A 21127-nucleotide genomic window follows, 5' to 3' on the forward strand; every position below is an offset into this window, starting at 1 on the left:
TCTACTTCTACCATGAGTTCCGGGGCTGAAGTCATTAGGTTTGGCTACAAGTGACTGAGCCATTTTGTTGGCTGTAGCAGGCATGGCTGCCCTTGAGCTCCTGATCCTCCAGCCTTTGCCTCCTGCTAGAATTAAAACTGGGTACTGACACACTCAGCTCAACTTCTGTGTTTTGGACTCAACTATTGACAAAAACGTGCTGAGAATTATCTATATATTCTTTAATCCAGTGAGTGCTGGTTACAGATGTGTGCTGTGGCAGTGTGGTATTAACTCCCTTTCTTTTTCTGTTTGAGACAGAGACTCCACAGCCTAGGCTGTCCTCAGACTCATGGCAATCCTCCTGCCTCAGTCTCCTGGTACAAGGATTGTTAAGTGTAGTTGGTCACTATGCTTAGCTAAACAAGCTTTTCCCCCATGGGCTGATAGGAAATGTCAAAATGCAGCCAGAAGACTCTGGGTGAGGTCTCATGTTTGGCAGACTTGGGTGCTATTACCTGTGACTCAGCCTGCCCATGGGCAATGTCTGGTGGGAAGCTGTCACCTCCCTCATGCCACTTGGCCTTCAAGGAGAGAAGAGTCAGGGGTCATGGAGACAACCCACTATTGCATAGGACAGCTATTGTTTCTGAAACTGGACCTCATTCATACCATAGCCCAGGCTGGACTTAGGCTCATGGCAATTCTTCTGCCTCAGTATCCCAGGTGCTGGGGGCTAAAGGAGTGTACCATATCCAAGACCAGTGAAAGGCTGTGATGTTTAATGTGTTGGCGCATGTGTGGTGTGGGGGCATGTGCACATGCATGGAGTATGAAGGTCAGAGGTCAACATCAACTGTTACTCCTCAGGTGCTCCATCATTTTGTTTGCCTGAGAGGCTCTCGGTGGTCTGGAACAGGAGCAGGATGCTAGGCTGACCAGTGAACCCCAGCGATCTGCTGCCTGTCTCCCCAGAACTGGATGACAAGTGTGCAGGCTCCACCCTACCTAGCCTTTCCATTTTTAGACATCATGGGTTTAAAACTGAACATGGGTCTTAGCAAATAAGTCATTTTCCAGCCCGAAGGGCCAGTTGTGAGCTTCTTGGAGTAGTACTTGGAGGCCGGGCCAAGCCAAGGCCTCATAAACCAAATCTCACCTGAACTCGTCAGTAAGTAGAAATGCTTGAATTACAGAAATCACAGCCACACGTGCAGGCTCTACAGTGCTCTGTGACCCATCCTTATACCCTCAGGACTGTGGGGGGCTCAGAGACCCAAAAGTACCACGCTGATCCCACATATGGAAAGAACAAGGAATAAATGTAGCAACGGAGTTTATAAATATATAACTATATTTATTTTGAATATTAAATAGTTTTTAAATTACAAGCAATTTATTGAATCACACTAAGCTTCAATATACAGTAAAAATCTTACAATTTAAAAATGTACAATTTAAACTCCAAGTTCATTAACTGTTATTTTGCTGTGAACCTTCTGTGTGAAGTACAACCCAGTAGGTGGCAGGCCTGGAGGGTGTGACTGCCCCACCCAGGTCTCAAGCTGTGGACATGATCAAACAGTGGGCACATGCACAAGTCTGGTCATCAAGACCCAGCTTTGCCTGTGCAGGCTTCAGTAACCAAACACCACATGTTCAGCCACTGGGATGGCTGTGGGTAACGCAACACTGTCAGAGCATCTTAAGAACCTATTTAGAAGTTAAACGGAGTTTCCTTACGGCCAATATAGTGCCACCCTGTTCGCTACTTAAGGAATATTGAGATGTATGTTTGAAGTAACCGTGTCTGCCCAGTCTCTTGAGGTGGGTGCTCTGAGGTGTAGCACACAGAACCTGACACTTGGTTACACCTGAGATTTCAGGCGATGGGCTGAGGGGTGGGAGGTTGAGGCGCTGCCTGCTTTCTTCCCCAGCCCTGGGACAGACATGCAATAGGTCACTAATTCTACAAATACCCTATGAGAAATATGAAGAAAAAAAAAGAGAGAGAAAGGTTTAAAAGGGCATTTCACAGCAGGGAGACAGACCTCCTTAGATAAAGCCATCTTCCTAAAAACATTCAGACCTGTACAGCTGGAAATAGAGGCCGCTGGCAACTGCAGCCTTTCAGTGACTGACTCTGACCAGGCAGTCTGAGTCTCATGGGGAGGGGACTACATTTTTCTTTCTGACTTATGATCGGTCTTCATATAACAAATGGAAGATAGCAAAGAAAGACATGGAGGGCTCATTATTATTTTATTTTTTAAGAGAACTTCAAAGGTCAGTTTCCAGTCTGATAGGTGGAAGATGGGCACTTAGGAAGGGCAGGAAAGAACCACTGGGTCCAACCCCATGCCAGCTACAGGGACCACTGATTTCACACTTATTTGAATGAGCAAGTTTGGAAAGCCCACCAACAGCAACCAAATTATCATTAAAACAAAACCGGCTGGGTGTGGTGGCAGCACTTGGGAGGCAGAGGCAGGCTGATCTCTGTGAGTCTGAGGCCAGCCTGGTCTACAAAGCATGTTCCAGGGCAGCCAGGACTACAAGGAAAAACCCTGTCTTGAAAGAGCCAAAAACAAAAAAACAAAACAAGACAAAACCCATATTGGATGGCAAAGTACATGCTCACTTTTCAAAAATGGTCAGGAATTTAATCTATGGAGATGTCTGCATATTGCTTGGGACTTTGGGAGGGTGCACTGACAAGTGTTACACATTAGTCTTCCCTTCCATGCGATGCCACAGAAAGACCCACCCACCCCCACCCAACTCAAGATATAAAATGCTTTTGTTTTGGCAATTAACCATGAGAGCAATATAGATATAAATATAAATGGGATTGTATTGTTAAAATCCCCTCAACATGGTGAAAGATGGCCAGCCCTCAGCCATCAATAAATCTACCCCGGGCTGGCTGTGTAAGAAGGCTATATATAGAGTCTATGGATCCCCGTGATTGTAATCAGTGAATCTGAACTTCTTAAACCTATAATTTGAAAAAAAAATCTTAATATAACTGCTTCTCTCTTCAACTAAGATTGGTAGATAGAGGTAACAAAAAAATCAGAAATTTCACACAGCAAAAAATTCAGTTATGACAATTTTGGCAAAATTACTTTCAAATGCCCTGTTTGTAATATACATGTCACAAGATCCAGTGCTTTCTATGGAGCCCCGGCATGCTAGGCCTGCACCAAGTAGGGGAAAAGGAGACTCTCTGTTCTTAATTGTCTTCTGTTGATTGTAAAGTTATTGCTTAGTATAAAAAAATTCATGGATCGAATCAAGAGTTGATAATAAAGATCATAATTTGCTATGTAAACTGACACCGACATCCACACTTGCACTCTGTAGGAGGGCCCAAGTCCCTCTGATTGACATCACCATGTCCCAGTCAGGGCCTGGAGACTCACCCCAATGTCACACTGGAGTCTGGATAGTGGGGTCAGCACCGGGAAGTATTGGGGGTGATCAGCCCATGTAAGAGCCACCCCAACAGGTGCAGTTCCCGCTCAACATGGCACTGGCCACCAACACTTCCTTACATCAAAGCAGGACTTCTGGCCAGCAGAGCGAGGCAGCCTTGTGTTGGGGATACCAGATCCTTCGATGCTGAGGCTATGCTGAAGACTTGACATCCCTTTCAGAACAAGAGAAGAGCAGAGTGCTTGACACAGAATGGGAGGCATTTGTGGGTTCCCCAGGGTTGCTGGAGGCCCTGCTGGGGTCCCTGTCCTCCTCCTTGCAGCAACAGGCAGGTCCAGAGCACTGCCTGTCTCCTGGGCGCTGTGGCCTGGAATGGGAAGCCCCAGCCCCAACCCCAGCCATTTTCAAACAGCTCTCTCAGCAGCATCCGTTCTGGACAAACTGCTCTTTGCACCCACAGTTTCTCATGGGGCCTCAGAGGTCCCCACCTACCTGCAGGACATATGAGAACTCTTGCAGGCTGGCCTCTGTGGAGAGGAAGTAGTGTGGGCCTCATCTGCCACACCAGAAAATGAATGGCCCTGGGCACTGAGAGCACTGAGTTCTGGGTGCATCTCTTATTGGATTTCTACCAAAAAGATTTAAAAGCACAAGAGGCAGGACAGGCTACTCAGAGAGAATCCACCTCATACAGAGACATGCTTGATGCAATCAACGTAACTAAGCAGCAGTTCTGAAATCAAAAATATTTCCTCTAGGAACATAGAACACAAACACCCAGAGTCAGCATGGCCTGGGAAAGAGTACCTGTGTACAGTTCCCACAGGTCTGAAGACAGAACACTCAAAATATCGAAGCTTTACAGTACCATGCAGGGCAAACACACGAGAAGACAGGGAGGGGGAAAAAAAGAAAACAAACAAACAAACAAACAAACAAAAAACAAAACAAAAAACCCCAAACACCCCAAAAAACAGTGGACAGCACCATCTTGGCCTGCCATGTTTTCCTTGTATAATTTACGATGCTGTACAATATTGGGAGCTCAAACACTCACCCACAGTGCAGTCAGAGCAATTAGTGATTTTCTTAAAAGACAATAAATATGGCTCACTTGTGACCATTCCCGTGGTGTACCCCTTTGTGGCACCTATGCCCAAACTAGAAGCTCAGATGTGGTGGGGAAGACACCCACACAGAAAACAGACCCATGACCTGGGGTGCACAGGTCGCCAACACTCATGCGCCAAAACCATGTGGAAGTGCAGCCACCTCAACAGGATGCCCAGCACAGAGCACATCTAATACATGAGCAGTACAGGCGAGGGCTGCAGAGGGAGCTGGCTTCCTGGTGTGGTGGCCCAGCTCCCATCATTCCTGAGCCTTATGCCAGCCACCAAGGAGTCGATGTCGTCGCTTAGGTGGACATGCAGGAACACTGCTTGGGCCAGGAGAGTGTGTCCATAGCTGCTAATCCTTCTCTCCATCTTCACTGCTGCCTATTTCCCAAAAAGAAGCAACATGACAAAGAAGGTCAGCTTTAAGAATTCACTACCCAGATACTAACGGCATGGAGGTGACCAGATCAGACCGGTAGGAAAAGGAGCTGCAGCTGGTGCCTGGCTGCTTCACGCCTTCCTGTGCTGCCTGTCTGTCCCTCCTTCCCACAGTCTGCAGGGTTCTGCACACACAGCTGCTTGGCTCCCACAGTGGCTCCATGGCCACGGTCAGGGGCACTGCAGTAACCTAGTCTGACCTGTGCACCTGCCCCCACACAGATCCTTAGGCACAAGCATTATCTCTTCGGCACAGGTGAAAACTATGTAAACAAATAAAAGCACTTTATATCCTACATTTATTATTTGATCTGTAAACTTCAAATAAAAAATGTACCTATTAACATTTATCTTTCAATCTTGGTATAGGGAAAGAGGCCCATATGTTCAGGTATTGCTACTTCAAATTGGTCCCTGCTGTGAGTTCCCAGCTTGCCCTCTGGTATCGCACGGAGACCAAGACTTAATGGTAAAATCAACACTGCCAGGGAAGAGACGGAGAGCCTGGGCTCCAGTCCAAACCACAGGTCAAGCGTGCCCAGAGCGGGTGCCTGTGCAGGGCGCTCCTCTGGGAGAGAAGTGTGACCCAAGGAAGCAGGGCTGGAAGAAAGGGGAAAGAAAACAGAGCCCTCTCCAGGACCTCCAAGATCTCTAGGGCCAGGCTAGCAGGGCTAAACAGAAATGAGCATTGGGAAAGATTCTGGATGTGGGAAGCATGGCCACATATGCACTGTTAAGCTTGTGAGAGATACACCAGGCCAGTTACTTCAGCTACTTGAGAATCTGAGGGAAAAGGATTCAAAGTTCAAAGCCAAACTAGATACTAGATAGGCAGGGTGACTTGGTGAGACTTTGCCTCAAAAACAGAACAAAACAGGGTAAGAAGAGACCTGGGATGAAGTTTAGTGGTAAAGGAGTGAGGGGCTGGGGTGTGGCTCAGTAGTAGAGCCCCTGCCTAGAATCCCCCAGTGAGGGGCTGGGGTGTGGCTCAGTGGTAGAGCACCTGCCTAGAATCTCTAGTAAGGGGATGTACTTAGATATACTAAGTGGAACAACACTTAGTATACCTGAGGAACCACATCCCATCACAAGCTGAGAATTTTCAAGCAAATGAATAATCTACTCAGGAAAGACTAAAATAGCATCAAATCATCATTCTTTTGGGTCTAGGGTAGATGAGCATTCCTGGCTCAAAGCCATCAAGCTTCTGCCATGTCCCCACCCCCAGCACATGCAGGGCTCCTCTCACCTCCTTGTTCAATGTCTGAGTCCGTGAGGTGTGTGAGAGAGAAGCTGGCAATGTTGGCAGGAGAGATGGAGAACCTGGAGCAGGGGGACACATGTGGCCAGTTCTGCTCCGCACTCCTGGCCGGTGGTGGGGGAGAAAAGTATTTGGAGGTTTGAAGAGAAGGCTTGGAACCCAGAAGGCTTGTTGTTTTGGACATGAAAGGATCTGGGGAGAAGTCATCATCCCATTCAAAGCCTCCACCTGCAGTAAGAACATCACCCTGTTATCACCTTATGCAATCAATTCATGATAAGGAGAGGGAGCCCAGGGTACGCGGCACAATCGACCAACAGATGGCAGAGCAGAAACATAGAGGGGGTGTGTTTCTTCAAGGGACATTTAAAAACAAGTTATGTTTCTTTCCAACAATGTTAGCATTAGCCAGGCGTGGTGGCACACATCTTTAATCCCGATACTTTAGAGGCAGAGGGGGATCTTGCTTATAGGCTAGCCTGGTCTACAGAGTAAGGCTCTGTCTCAGAGACCAGCAAACAAAACAACTCCCCAAATAATGTTCCTTTCCCCAGCTTTTGCAACTGATCAACACAGCACAGACAAATACCTTCTTCATCCGTGGAGCTCTCCGAATTCATGCACCTGCCCAGGTAGGGTGAGCCTGATGCTGCTGCTGGGCTGCTGGGACCAGGACCATGCGCTTCTCCTCCGCAGTGCCCCAGTTCTTTGGTGGGAGTTTCCTGAAAAGACAAATATTCTAGTTTTCAGAGCCCACTCTCTAACCTTACCCAGGCTGACAGACTCATCAGATGAGGTGTCCTAAAAAGAGTTATTTACTTTACGTGAGGAAGAAGGCTTCAGACCTTCAGGATTTGGAGTTATGATGATTATGAGCCGCCAAATGGACGCTGGGAACCCAGGTCCTACACGAAAGGACCCATGAACCATCTCTCCAGTCCCGACCCCCACCACCCTTTTGACACAGTCTCCCTATGTAGACCAGGCTGGCTTCAAACTCTAGACATGTGCCCATTTCTCAGCCTCCTTTAATCGCTGGGATTAAAGGTGTGCACCAGCAAGACAAGTTCTTTCCAGCACCATTTTTCTTTTCTTCCTTCTTTCCCCCACCCACCCACTCAAAACAAGGTTTCTCTATGTAGCCCTGGCTGTCCTGGAACTCACTCTGTAGTGAGTCCCTGGCTGACCCTGCCTTGGCCTCCTGAGTGCTGGAATTTAAGTTATATGCACCATCACTTCGCCTCTTCCTTTTTTTTTTCTTAAAAGACAGTATCTTACTATGTAACCCCAGGGTCTCAAACTTGCTATCTAGCTCATGCTGGCGTCAATCTCTTGATCCTTTCAGTTTCCTGAATGATGGGAATACAGGCCTGTGCCACTATATATGGCAAAGTCCTGCCATACACAGCCCCTCAAATGTAGCTCGGGCATCTGTATAAGGCATGTGAAACAGTCCTAAAACCTCTGAGAAGAACACAAACAAGTAGATGCAGGAGGGAAGAGGCCCAGACTTCAGAGTGGTACCAAGCTGGCACTGCATGGCAGACATGTTGCCTTTGGAATGCCCTGGCCTGGACAGTGTTGCCAGAGAAGCCTTTGGTTCTGACTCTAGTAAAGGAAGGGCCCTTCTAACCCTCAGAGTGGACAACTCAAGGTTCCTTTCTCTCCTTGTCCTGTTACCCCATCTCCATGCAATCCGATGGCTGGTTCTGAAGAGGACCCCTGGTGTTTTATACGATTTCCCTTCTTGTGTGGCAGACTTAAGCACCAACTTTCTGTTTGGAGGTGGACAAGGCTGGGATTACAGGGCTATCATCAAGGGGAGGAGCTTAGAAAAACAACTAGACAAGTATTGAGGAGTTTCTGGGCCTACCCTTGAGCTGACCCCAAACAACACAGCAAAGTTGTGAAAACTGGATGGTGTGAGATGAGAGGGTGCCACCAAGTCCAGCCTGCCAGGGGCACAGCACCAGGCCACAGAGTAGAAAGAGGAACTAGTACTGATACCGAAGCTCACAGGAGGCTGGCTGGTGCTTGTGGCCTGAAGCCAGCTGTGAAGGCCTAAGACAAACATATCAACACTCTCCATCAACCTGAAACAACAGATGCCCTGTGGCATGCCGGGAAGACACAAAATCTAAAGTGACCCAGCCTTCAAGGAGCCAGGGCAACCTCACTTCACAGAAGAAATGATCCACACAGGTGCCAAAGGTCACAAGCACTGGGATTATCTGAAGAGAATTTAAACAGTGAGGTCAAATGCTGTCGGGAAAGAGCTGTCGACTCAGAATCTATGTCCAGAGAAAACACCCTCAGGAGTAAGGATGCAATGAAGAAACGGCTGTCGGTGGATTTAGGGGAAAGAGAAGCTGAGAAAAGCTGAATGAACTTCTGCAAGTAGGACAAGACACAGACAGGAACCCGGGAACCAGTGCTGAAGACAGAACAAAAGGAGACAGAGTCGAATATAAAACCATCTGCCTTGAGTTTTTTTCTTTCTTTTCACAAAAACTATCAGATTGCTTTTGTATACTTATTCGTGCACCCCACTGTGTGTGTGTGTGTGTGTGTGTGTGTGTGTGTGTGTGTGTGTGTGTGTTAGTTAAGGCAAGGTCTCACGTAACCCAGGCTGGCCTCCAACTAGCTGTGTAGCCAAGTATGACCTTGAGCGTCTGATCCTCTTGTCTTCACTTCCTGAGTGCTGGGATTATAGTTTGTAGACCACCATGTCCATTTTATGCGGTGCTGATATTTATGCATGCTAGGCTTCACCCCTAGGTCATGCTCATGAATTTCTTAAAATGTTTGACGACTGAAAGTAAAATACACTGCACTATTTTTTGTTTGTTTGTTTGGTCATGGTGTCTTAGCCAGGCAAGTGTTCTACCACTGAGCTGCACCCCCAGATCCTGATGAGAGTTTTCAGTGGATGGAGATATAAAGTACACAACACAGTCAGGAATGAGGGACAGTAAGCAACACTCAGAAGGAAAGACTCTACACTCCAGCTGAAGAGAAGGAACACTGATTCCAAGCCTACCCAAACACACGTGATGAACTCCCTGGAAGTATAACACCAGGGTACACTAACACTCGCCACGGAGAAACACACTGCTGCCAACACTCTGTTCCAGAGGCAGGAAGTAGACTGAAAGGGAAGAGCAGAGGCAAATGACACACCTAAACCCAGGCACTGCACTGACAACAGACTTGCAGGGGGCTGGGAAGATGGTTTAGTCCATAAAGTGCTGCCACATAAGCATGAAGATGTGAGTTTAGATCCTGGGCACCTATATTAGCCAGGCATGGTGGCAAACACCTATAATCTTAGCAATCGCCTCACTAGCCCCCATAAATAAATTAGCCCCCATAAATAGAATTAGTTCATACCAGAAAGATACAAGAAAAATTCCAACTGGAGCCAGCCAGCTGGCTGGTAAAGGTGCCTGCTGCCAAGGCTGATGGCCTGGAGACCCACAAAGTGGAAGGAAGGAACCAACTCTCCCAAGTTGTCCTCTGAGCTCCATATGTACACTGTGGCATAAGTGCACATATACTGAATAAATAAAAGTATAATAAACGAATAAAATAAATGCAATAACAATTATAAAAAAGAAAATCTCCAAGTCTTAGAAATTACATAATATACATATAAGTCTCTGATGGGTCAAAGACGAAATCTTAAAATGGGAAAACAATCTGAACTGGACAAAAATAAAAGTACAATGTAATTAAAATTTGTGGAAAGTAGCTATAGCAGCAAAAAGAAAATTTATACCATTAAAGTCTAATAGAAAAAAAAAGTCTCAAGTAACAAGTTTTTACCTTAAGAATCTAAAAAAGGGGGCTGGAGATCACTGGCTGTTCTTCCAGAGAACCTGGATTTGATTCCCAGCCCCACATGGAATCTCACAACCATCTGTAACTACAGTACCTGGGGATCTAATGTCCTCTTCTGGCCTCTGTGGACACTGTGTGCGTGTGGCACACAGACATACATGCAGATAAAACACCCATACTCATTAAAAACAAAACAAAACTAGAAAATGAAAAGCAAAATAAACCTAAGCAAGTAGAAGGAAATACTAAAGATGAGGTAGGAATCAATGAAATTGAAAAGGGAAAACAATAAAGAAAAAAAACATCATGAAAGCAAAGCCATTGTTTGGAGAGACCTCCAGAAGCTCCCCGAGGAAGAAGGCACTTCCCTAGTCATCCATTGAGCCACTGCCCTGAGATCCCAGCCGCAGATAGCACCAAACAGTAAAGCTAAACAAAGCAACCAGAGAGCCCCAAACCTCACCAACTCTACAAATGAAAGAGGCAGGTTCTCTTCTGGTCTTAGGAGCCATCTTGGCTGGATGGTTCTGGAGGTCAGGCTTGGGGAGAACCCTGGAAGCAGCAGGAGGTAGGTAGGCAGTCACCTGGCCCACCCAGGAGCCAGGCTCAGTCAGGTGTGTTTCTTTTTTTCACCACCCACCCAATCCTACGTGCAGCAGTAAATGCGAGGGTTTTGTTTGCTTACTTTTGATCTGCTGCTGGCCACCTAGGGTTCAGCAAGCCAGGCACACACTCTATGGCTCGCCTGTAGCCCAAGCCCTGCCTTGGTAAGAAGGAAGGTGATAGCATACAGCATCCTCAGGATGAAGGCCGACAGTGGCAACTGGAAGCATCCACTGTGGGACCCTAAGAAGCTATCTCCCAGAGGCCAAGATGAAGCCAAGGGCTTAGCTCTGAGAACTGAGAGAAGAAAAAAAAAAAAAAAAACAGTACAAGCAGTATCAAAGACACCAAGGACCCTGTACCTTCTGGCATACAGTGGGAACTACTCTTGGGTGCTATGACTTGAAAGCTTAATCATAATCTAATTCATTCAGGGCCCACACATGACGGTTAACATCTATAACCCCAGCACTAAGGAGACCAAGGCAACAGCACTATTAGTTCAAGAACAGCCTGAGCTATAGAGAGAGCTCAAAGGAAGCCTGAGCTACCGACGTGTCTCAAAAACAAAGACTAGGGATGGATGGCAGTGACAGTATACTACCAGTCCAAGGTCCTGGGGTCCATTAACATCCACATAAAACAGTAATTCAAAGTTTACAAAGACCAACAAACAAAGAACACAGAGGAAGGAAGGGGCTGGGGAGATGGTTCGGTTGGTAAAGTGCTTGCATGAAAGCCTGAGGACCCAAGTTCAATCCCCAATACCCATATAAAAAGTTAGGTGTCTAGGGCTCAGCAGTTAAAAGTACTAGCTGCTCTTCCAGTAGACCTGGGTTTGATTCCCAGCACCCATGCATGGTAGCTCCAGTTCTAGGGGATTCCTCTTCTGACCTTTTCGGGATCCAGGCTTGTAAGTGGTGTACAGAAGTTTTTGTTTTTAATTAAAGCTGGGTTCTTAAAACAGGGAGCTCCTGATTCAATTAGATACCTAGTCTCAAAAAATAAGATAGACAGCAATCAAGGAAGACATGAGACATGGACCTCTGACTTCTACTTGTGAACAGACACAAGTGTATGCAGAGAGAGAGAGAGAGACAGAGACAGAGAAGAAAGAGAGCTCTCCAGTTAAAAGCTGTTCCATTTTCAAGAAGCCTGTCTACCCACCAAGCCACCAAGGGTCAAAGCAGAAGGGCTGTCCTACTCTCCAGACTCACCCTGCAGGGGCTGGCCATCGTCTCTAGAGTTCCCTGCCAGCAACTGTTCTAGGCCTGCACCCAAGTGTTGGGTGTTAGTGCCAATTGTCAGATTCTAAAATTTGGTCAACTAATTTCAGTGGAATTCTGTTAAGAATTCCAGGAAGAATGCCCAGGACTCTCCCTTAACTGAATGCAAATGCCCTGTACAAAATTAATTTCTGATGATTCTTGGAACATCAGATGACTTCCACATTACCGTAGTCTGCTGTCTCAACAGCAATGAAAAGACAAGACCACAAAGCTAGGCATAGAGGACACCTTTAGTCCCAGCACTCAGGAGGCAGACGAAAGTGTATTTCTGAGTTCAAGGCCAGCCTGCTCTGGTGAGTTCCAGTCAGGGCTATACAGAGAAATCCTGTCTTGGAAAAATAAATAACAACCAATAAAATAAAATAAACAAGACCACAGCTGTGATGACAGGAATGATGCCCTCCTGGGGAGCCTAGTGCGCTTTTCCTGAACTCATGGCATGCTGAGGGCTTTGCTTTCACTGCCTGCCTCGACTGTGACAAGACACGCTGAAGCCCAGTCACATCCCGGTGGCAGTCATTGGGAAAAGGTTACTTCTAAGGCTTAGAATCTCAACACCATGACATGAGAGCCAAGACACGGGTTTCTCATCAAAGGCATGGACACTGCTCCAAGGTGGAAGGTGATGATACAGGTGGATTGGATTTGTGAGGGGAAGTCAGCACGAAGAACAATGGAACCAAAAGGATGGGTATCTTGCGGATCCAGAAAACAAAGCCAGTGGTAAAGCACCTGCCAAGCAAGCAAGAAGACTGGAGCACAAGTCCCCAGCACCCAGGTAAATGCCGGGAAGGATGCACCTGTCATCCCAGGGCTCTCCAGAGCAAGCTGGCTGAGATGAGCTGAAGCAGCGAGTTCCAAGTTAGGTGAGAGAACCGGCTTCTCTATCACGTGGAAAGTGAACAAGGAAGACACCGACACCAACCTTGTTCCCTACACACATGCAAACGCATATACCCAAACACTACATACATAAAAGGAAAGAAAATTCTGAATTTTTAAAAACAGAACCAAATCAGGCTACAGTTAGCTTCATACCTTCTTGAAATTCTCTACAATATAAAGAGACAGAAGTCTGAGATACCTGGTCAAACAGGTAAACGGTGACATCATCAAAAAATGTCACAGCCTTCTTTTCCTTCTTCCAGTCATCTGGCAGCTGCTCAACCAAACCCTCTGCAGCTGAGGGTTTCAACAAACTCCGCAAGTGCCTGCCATCATCATTACTAACTATAATGGGCACCGGGTGCTCTGTGTCGTCTTCTGACTCGGAGCTAAGGCTGTGCAAGTTGAAGGCCCGCAGGTCCTCGTCCGAGTCGTCACTGTTCTCATCTTCCTCATCAGCATCCATCCCATCCTCCGAGAGGTCCAGCACCCCAGACACACACAGTTTGCCGAGGTACTTCCCTTCGATGTCTGGCTCCTTCAGCTTCGGGCCCTCGAAGTGGCTGGACATGGACTTATCCAGTGTGGAACTTGTGTATGCAAGGAGTTCATTAGTGTTGGTGCCGGTAGAGGCCAGGGTGCATGGGCGATCTTCCTGTGTCTCCAGGTCATCACAGCTGCTGAGTTCTGAATTCAGCAAACTAAAGGGGCTGCTGGCCTCATCATCCACAGGAAATGTCTCTCTAGAAGCATCAGCTGGTGTGGGCTGCAACATTTCTTGTAGTTCTGAGTGACAAGAATTCTGCAAAGTAGACACCTGACTTTGATCTGGCTGGCTCTGTGGGGCTTCCAAACAGCTGTCTCCGACGTCAGAACTTTCCTCTGGAACAACAAGCTCGGGTGGGGACTGGCCTTTTACCAAGGCCGGGGCAGAGGCAGAGGCAGAGGCAGATGTCACTGGGACCTCCTCAGGCTTTTTATCTGGCTCTGAGTCATTGTCTGAGAAGTATGCAGAGTCTCGATACGAACTCTGGGTGCCTAGTGTGAAGCTCTGAGGGTGACCTTCAGCACCCCTGTGGCCATCGCCTGCATCTGAGATGACAATGACTGGATTGGGAGGCAAACTGTTCTGGCCATTGTCACCTGCTGCAGCCGTGTCTGAATCAGCAGTGCCCTCAGGTGCAGGGTGCAGGGTCCACTCAGGAGACTCCAGGTTCTCTGTTTCGTAGCCACTGTCTGCGGGCTTATCAGGGGGCAAGAGTTTCTGCGGGGTGTGGGAGCCCAGGGACTCTAGCAAGGCCTCGTGGACATCCACCGAGTCCAGGGAATCCGGTGTCTCCACAGACTGCTCTGAGGTGGGGATGGGTGTTGACAAACTGTCTTCTAAGAGGCTATCTTGGCTGGTAGAGTCTGAGGAGAGGGCAGATGCCAAGGCTGCATCTTTGGGGGCAGCCTTGGAATTAATCTGATTTAAAGTCTCCACAGCTTCCGAGCTTTTCTCCAGTAAGCTGCCACTAAGGTCTTCTGAAAATGGCTGATTTTGTAAATCCTGTCTGGATTCTGGAAGACTACTCCCCATACTACCCTGACCAGCAAGACCATCATTCACAAAAATGGAGTCTCTTTTGGTTAGATCCAAGGCCTCCTTGTTTTGGCAAGTGATGTCTGGGGGTCCATCACCCTCATCATGAGTTTTGGCATCGGTAAGAGTTTCATCTGGGGCAGTAATAGGGCTAGGGCTTACAGCCAGGCAGATGGAGTCCTCAGGGACTCTGACATCTATAGAAGATTTGGTTTCTCCTGGCCTCAGAATCGAATCTAAGGGGCCATTAGAAGGTGCTTCTTCTGTGAGTGAGGCCGGAGGTATCTGCACTTGTGGGGAGGCTTGTGGTGATGTACTGTCCTGAAGCACGACACCTGTACCTTCATTCTCTCTGCTCATGTTTTCCTGTGACAGAGGAAAGCCCAGTGTCTTCTCAGGAAACTCAACTTCAGAACTCAGAGAGTCTCTCTGGGGCGAACCTAACAGTGTTGAGGTAAAACCTGCATTCTTAAGTTCTGTTTGAAGATCGTTCACTGGCTCCTTGCTAGGCAGCGCGTCTTTCAGAAGGTTTTTCTCCTGAAGAAATAAAAAGTTTTTTGATAATTCTTGAACACTCAGTGGATCAAAGTGTTCTTGGTGCAAAAGACTTTCTGATAAGCACAGAGGGTCCTGGTCGAAAAGTTTACAGGACTTTTCTTTGTCGGGGTGACAAGTGTCTTTGGGGTCATCCAGGCTCGAACTCAAGGTGGCTGGCTTAAAGTCAGTTTGGACCCCATTTAGTTCCATTAGATCAAATATTTTTTGGTGACTGGGCAGGTCATCTGCTCTGTCAAGGTCACTGGAAATGTTGAAAGGGCTCCCAGGGAGGCTGGGCGCATGCGAGTCCTGGGCTGAGCTGGGTTCTTTAGGGTGGGTGCTGCCCCGGAAGAAATCGTCGTCTGTGCTGGGCTCCTCAGCTCCAACCCTTTCTGGATTATCCACTTCAGTTGTGAGCAGTGCAGGTGGATAATCCAGCCCTAAATTGCTACTGCTTTTCTCTTCCAATTGGATGTAATAGTCACTTCCAACAGAGAGGTTGTGGGCATCAAATACAGGAACCACCCCAGGGGCCCTCAAGGGTACCTCTTGGCCACTATCATCTTGTTTGCCAGGGCCAGGATCTGAAAGTGAACTCTCAAACACTTCAACTGGGAAGAACATGCTGGAGAATGACAAGGCTTCATCTGGGTGACTTCGACCTCGCTCATCAAAATGGTCATGCTTGGCAGCTTCCCACACATACTCAAAGCTCAGCCCCTGGCTGGTCTCAGTCACTGTGAGGACCTCCTCCATCTCCCGACCTAGCCGGTCCCGGGCAAAGTGGTCAAGGATGGGGAAGGCGGCACTACTTGATGTGTCCCTGCTGGTGGTGTTTGGCTTGAGAGCCATCCACTGCTGTTCAAAATCAACCTCTGAGTCCCGCTGGCTCTGCATCCGCAGGTAAGTGAGTAGTCGGTGCACATCTTCTGCGGCTGGCCTCTTGTCAGGAGACAGCCAGCAGAACTGTAACACTTCATACCTGAGAGCCACACAATGGACAATTAATGAACAGAACACAGTGACTGAAAGTAAGGGATCAACCTTACCTCAGAGCCAACTCAGCATGCCCTTCCCACCAAGATTTCTAGACCTCAACCACTGCCAGCCATGTTAAGGGCTTACCTCAAAGTGATTATGGTGCAGGAGGAAAGGAAAGAACACGTGATGCACACGTTCTTTTTTGGTTTTGTTTGCAGGACACTTCACAGTATACAGTTACAAGCTGTCTGCCAGATCACATGTTCTTGTAATAATCTCATAAAAATATATTTTTGGTTGCTGTTCTAAATCTTTTTTGTTAATGTTTTGATAGCATTCTAAGAACATGCAATTTTTTTTAAAAAAAAAACATGATTCATGCTCTATCTTGCATATGTTTAGTCTTAATGTTTCATTAGCATATATTAACTTTTTTCTTTTTATTTTCCAGACAAGGTTTCTCTATGTAACAGCTCTGGCTATCCTGGAACTCACTCTGTGGACCAGCCTGGCCTTGAACTCACAGTGATCTGCCTGCCTCTACCTGGGATCAAAAGCATGCATGCAGCACCACCACCACCACCTGGCTAGCACATATTAATTATGCACAATAATGGGTTTCATTATGACATTTTCATACAGGCACATACTGTATTACAATCATATTCACATAGCCACCCCTCACCCTCTCTTGCCCTTTCCCACTCCCACAAATCCCATTCTTTCCTACTAGCCTCCCCTCTATTTTCATGTGTGTGTTTGTGGGTGTGTGTGACCCAAAGGTGTTCATTAGGGCTGCTTACAGGGCTGTATGTACCTTATCAGTGGCTATACCACTGAGAACTGCCTCTCCCTGTGTCACCAATCCTATGTGTATCAACATTTAAGGAGGATCAGGACCTCATGAGCACCCCATCGCAGGGTGCTGACAAGCCCAATCTTGTAGACCACTGAATTCTGAAATGGTTCTGCCACATTCTCGCCTTCAGTTTTCCTAAATATTTACTTATTTAGTCAGGAGTGGGACACAGCATGGCACTTATTTGGTTCAGAGGGTCCTTTGGAGAAGTTGGTCTCTCCTTCCCCATGTGGTACCAGGGATCAAATGCTTGCTGGGTTCAGTGGTAAGTACCTTTACCCCGAGCCATCTTGGTAGCCCCATATTCTCCTCTATTTAGCAGGGGTGTGTTTAACACTTTCTGTCAAACACTAGGAATGGAAGCCTGGACCTTGTGTGTGCTGGCCAGGGCTCTTCATGGCACTACACTCACAGCCCTACCCCGAGTTTCTATTTACTATTACTTTAAAGATTTTAAGTGTGTGTGTGCAATGCAAGCGCAGGTAACCACGAGATGGGCTAATGCAGAGATGACACTTGCATGATCAACCATGAATAATGTAAAAATGAGGCTGTGAACTTGGATCCTCCTGCTTGAGTGGCAGGCACTGCCCTGACTGAGCCATGTCCCCACTCCTTCCTTGTATTTGTAGATTATAAATCAGAAGGAAGCTACCAACCATCTATCAGAATAAGGCTGCTCCAGCTGGGGCTTTGGGAGTTTCATGTCCCTCTCTCTAACGACTTGATTGAGAACATCCAGGTCAGAAAGATTTGCATAAGGCTGAGCAGCATTACTGAAGAGTTCCCAAAGTGTCACACCCAATGACCTGTGGAAAGCAAGAGGGTCAAGTTGTGGTCTCATTTTTATTTGTAGCACCAGCAATTGTATGAACAAGATATGTACGGAAGTAATTATTTATTAGTAAGATCAGGATAAAACAGCTCTTAAATAATATCCGAATGGCAAAAAAAAGAGCTATTTGGATGACCAGAAGGCCTTCTCATATTTATTTCATCACTATAATAGAGCATAATATAATTGTAAGAATTAAACAATATGATCCCTTATGATTTTAAAACTTAAAGGAACCAGGCAGTGGTGGTGCACACCTTTAATCACAGCACTTGGGAGACAGAGGCAGGTGGGATCTCTGTGAGTTCAAGGCCAATCTGGTCTACAGAACAAGTTCCAGGACAGGCAGGGATGTTGCAGGAAAAAACCCTGGTCTCAAGAAAACAAAACAAAACAAAACAAAAAATCAACAATGCTGTGGAATAATCCTTCTATACACTGTCAATATGTATTACTATCATTGGTTAATAAAGAAGCTGATGGCCTATAGTAAGGCAGGATAAAGTTAGGTGCGACAATCAAACTGAGAATACTAGGACGAAGAAGGGTGGAGTCAGAGGAGACGCCAGGAGACACAGAGGGAGCAGGATATGCTGAAGGAAAGGTAGAGCACGACCTATGTGGCTGAATGTAGATTAATAGAAATAGCTTAATTTAAGTTATAAGAACTAGTTAGACATAAGCCTGTGCTATCAGCCAAGTATTTATAATTCATATTCTGCCTCTGAGTCGGTTATTTGGGACCAGGCGATCAGCACAGGAAAATTGCACCTACAAAGTGACAACAAAAAGATTCCCCACAAAAAGACAAACTTAAAGGGAATTAGTTGAAAGATTGACAGGATGTGTTAAAAGCTTGACAAAATGGTTCAACAATATAAATACTCTGAACTCTGAGATGGGGAATCCTACTGAATAACTATAAACACTATAAAATAATTCCAAGAAACTCTGACATGAGTAAAACCTCACTTCACAATCAGACCTGTCACCTGTTGTTTTGGTTCCTCCTTAGCCTCCTAGCTTGTGGCAGGTGTCAGCACGGCGGGACGTCCTATCTCAGGGTCTGTTCGACTAGCTCTTTTGTTATTGCTGCTGTCTGTAGACACGTTCTCACTGTGTAGACTACACTAAAAAGGAACGCCTAGCTTGTTTTTTTTTTATATTTATTTATTTATTATGTATACAATATTCTGTCTGTGTGTATGCCTGCAGGCCAGAAGAGGGCACCAGACCTCATTACAGATGGTTGTGAGCCACCATGTGGTTGCTGGGAATTGAACTCAGGACCTTAGGAAGAGCAGGCAATGCTCTTAACCTCTGAGCCATCTCTCCAGCCCCCAGCTTGGTTTTTAATTCACAGTGGTCCTCCTGCCTCAACCAGACAAGTGTTAGGTTTATAAACGTGTGATGAACACCCACCTCTCCCCTCCCCTACCAACTTTTACTTGCACCCTAGAGCTCTATCCCCTAGAAAGGCTTCTGCTGCTTAGTTCAAAGGAAGGCCTTTCCTTCCCTTTCCTTCAGAGCCTCCTATTGCTGCTTTCCACTCTTACTGCAATATGGGAATCTCCTGGGATAGGCTCAGGGAACCAGGAATGTCATCTGCGAAGTTTCCTTTTTTTAAAAAATATTTATTTATTTATTACGTATACAATATTCTGTCTGTGAGTATGCCTGCAGGCCAGAAGAGGGCACCAGACCCCATTACAGATGGTCATGAGTCACCATGAGGTTGCTGGGAATTGAACTCAGGACCTTTGGAAGAGCAGGCAATGCTCTTAACCTCTGAGCCATCTCTCCAGCCCCCGAAGTTAACATTTTTAAAAATTGTATTATTTTATGTATAGGGGTATTTTGCCTGCATGCATGTCTGTGCACCGTTTGTAGGCCTGGTGCCCTGGAACCCCTTGGAACTGGAGTTAAAGATGGAATGTGAGCTGCTGTGCTGGTGCTGGGAATCCAACTCAGGTCTTCTGCAGGAGCAGCCAGTACGCCTAACCACTGAGCCATCTTTTTAGATTCTTCTGGGAGAATTCTAAACAAGTAAGTTGGTTCTCAGGATCCATATCATCCTTTTTTGTTTTTAAATAAAAGTCAGGGTCTCACTATGCAGCCCAGGCTGGCCTGGAACTTACTACATAAACTAGGCAGGCCATGAATGCAAAAAGATTTACCTGCCTCTGCTTCCCAGTGCTGGAATTGCTGGAATAGATACACATGGCCTGTATCTAACATTCAGTGACACAGCCAAGTTTGGCCCAGGAAAGTGGAGTTTCTCAAAAGCTCCCTGTGATTTACAATTCTGTCTTCTTCCAGATTTGGGGTGTGGTTTTGAGACTGTGGAGCTATTTTGTTTGTGTTTTAACAACTGAAGCTTGCCTAAAGATCAGAATGCAGAGTTAAGGCACTAAAGGCCAGGCAGTGATGGCGCACACCTTTAATCCAGGACTCAGGGGACAGAGGCAGAGGGATCTCCGTTAGTTCAAGGCCACATTGGGCTACACAAAATTGATCCAGTCTAAAAGAGAAACAGAGTCCACACAAAGGTGATCCCAGCACTTAGGAGTCACATCCCTTTAATCCCAGCACTAGGAAGGTAGAGACAGGAGTGATAAGGCTGGGCAGAGAGAGGAGTATAAGGCGGGAGGAGACAAGAGCTCAGTGAGTCTGAGGCACCAGTCTGAAGCAGGCAGTCTGAGGACAGGACCGCCCCTGTGGTCTGAGCACTGACAGAGGTAAGAACTCTAGTGGCTGCCGCTCTGCCTCTCTGATCCTTCAGCTTTCACCCCGATAGCTGACTCCAAGTTTTTATTATTAAGAACAATTAGGATTTGTGCTACATGAGACTGTTCATACCCACTAGGAACCCATGAGTAACAACAGCACAGAGTGGCTTTCTTTGCCGTTTTGCAGCCTGGTATTCAATTTCCTGTTGCTACTGTACAAGTGACTGAGTAGAGTCAGCATGTCCCACGTCCACAGAGGTCATTTCTCCTAAAGGAGGGAAAAAGACGAAAGCCCTCACGCCAGGCCAGAAAACAGCACCTTCTCCCTGGCAAAGAATCCTCAGGGGTGTACGATCACTTTAAGTACAAAAATGCTTAAAACGCTGGCTATTGACCTTAGAGAGTTTCCAATTTTATTGAAGAAAATAAAGGATCCATGTGAAATGCTAAAACCCAAAAGGTTTGTTTGGCTGTTGGGCAAGAGACAGAATGAGCCACATTGCCTATCTCCTGCCTCAGGCTTCCACAGCCCTCACTCACCTCACTTCCTTCTCTTCCAGTAAGACATTCTCAGACCAAAGCACCAGGCTCTGCCACCCCCCAACTCTTCAGAGGGCATGGAAGGAAGCATAGGCTCCCCAGCTCCTTAGGCCCACAAGTCTTATTCTTTTGGGAAGAAATGTGTTCTGCTGCTTTCTCCACCTCTACTCTAAATTCTGAATGAGGTTCCCTCATCCACCTTGGCATGAGCAG

At 46.7% G+C, this 21127-nt stretch overlaps 1 protein-coding gene across 3 annotated transcripts in view; it reads right to left on the reverse strand.

Annotated features, from left to right (window-relative positions):
• Positions 1-1315: 1315 nt before the first annotated feature.
• Lmtk2 (lemur tail kinase 2) overlaps positions 1316-21127 on the reverse strand; it is an 87260-nt gene continuing 67448 nt past the window's right edge. For all 3 annotated transcript variants that reach the window (XM_087903301.1, XM_087903302.1, XM_085683870.2), the window contains exons 10-14: positions 17470-17619; positions 13051-15952; positions 6824-6956; positions 6223-6462; positions 1316-4916 (exon numbers count right to left, since the gene is read on the reverse strand). In XM_087903301.1, the coding sequence (XP_087759427.1) occupies positions 4888-4916; positions 6223-6462; positions 6824-6956; positions 13051-15952; positions 17470-17619 (3454 nt within the window). In that variant the 3' untranslated portion in view covers positions 1316-4887. The remainder of the gene's footprint in view (positions 4917-6222; positions 6463-6823; positions 6957-13050; positions 15953-17469; positions 17620-21127) is intronic.

The sequence above is a fragment of the Myodes glareolus genome, chromosome 2 (assembly GCF_982192425.1).
Source record: "Myodes glareolus chromosome 2, mMyoGla1.1, whole genome shotgun sequence".
In the NCBI taxonomy this organism is placed as follows: Eukaryota; Metazoa; Chordata; class Mammalia; order Rodentia; family Cricetidae; genus Myodes; species Myodes glareolus.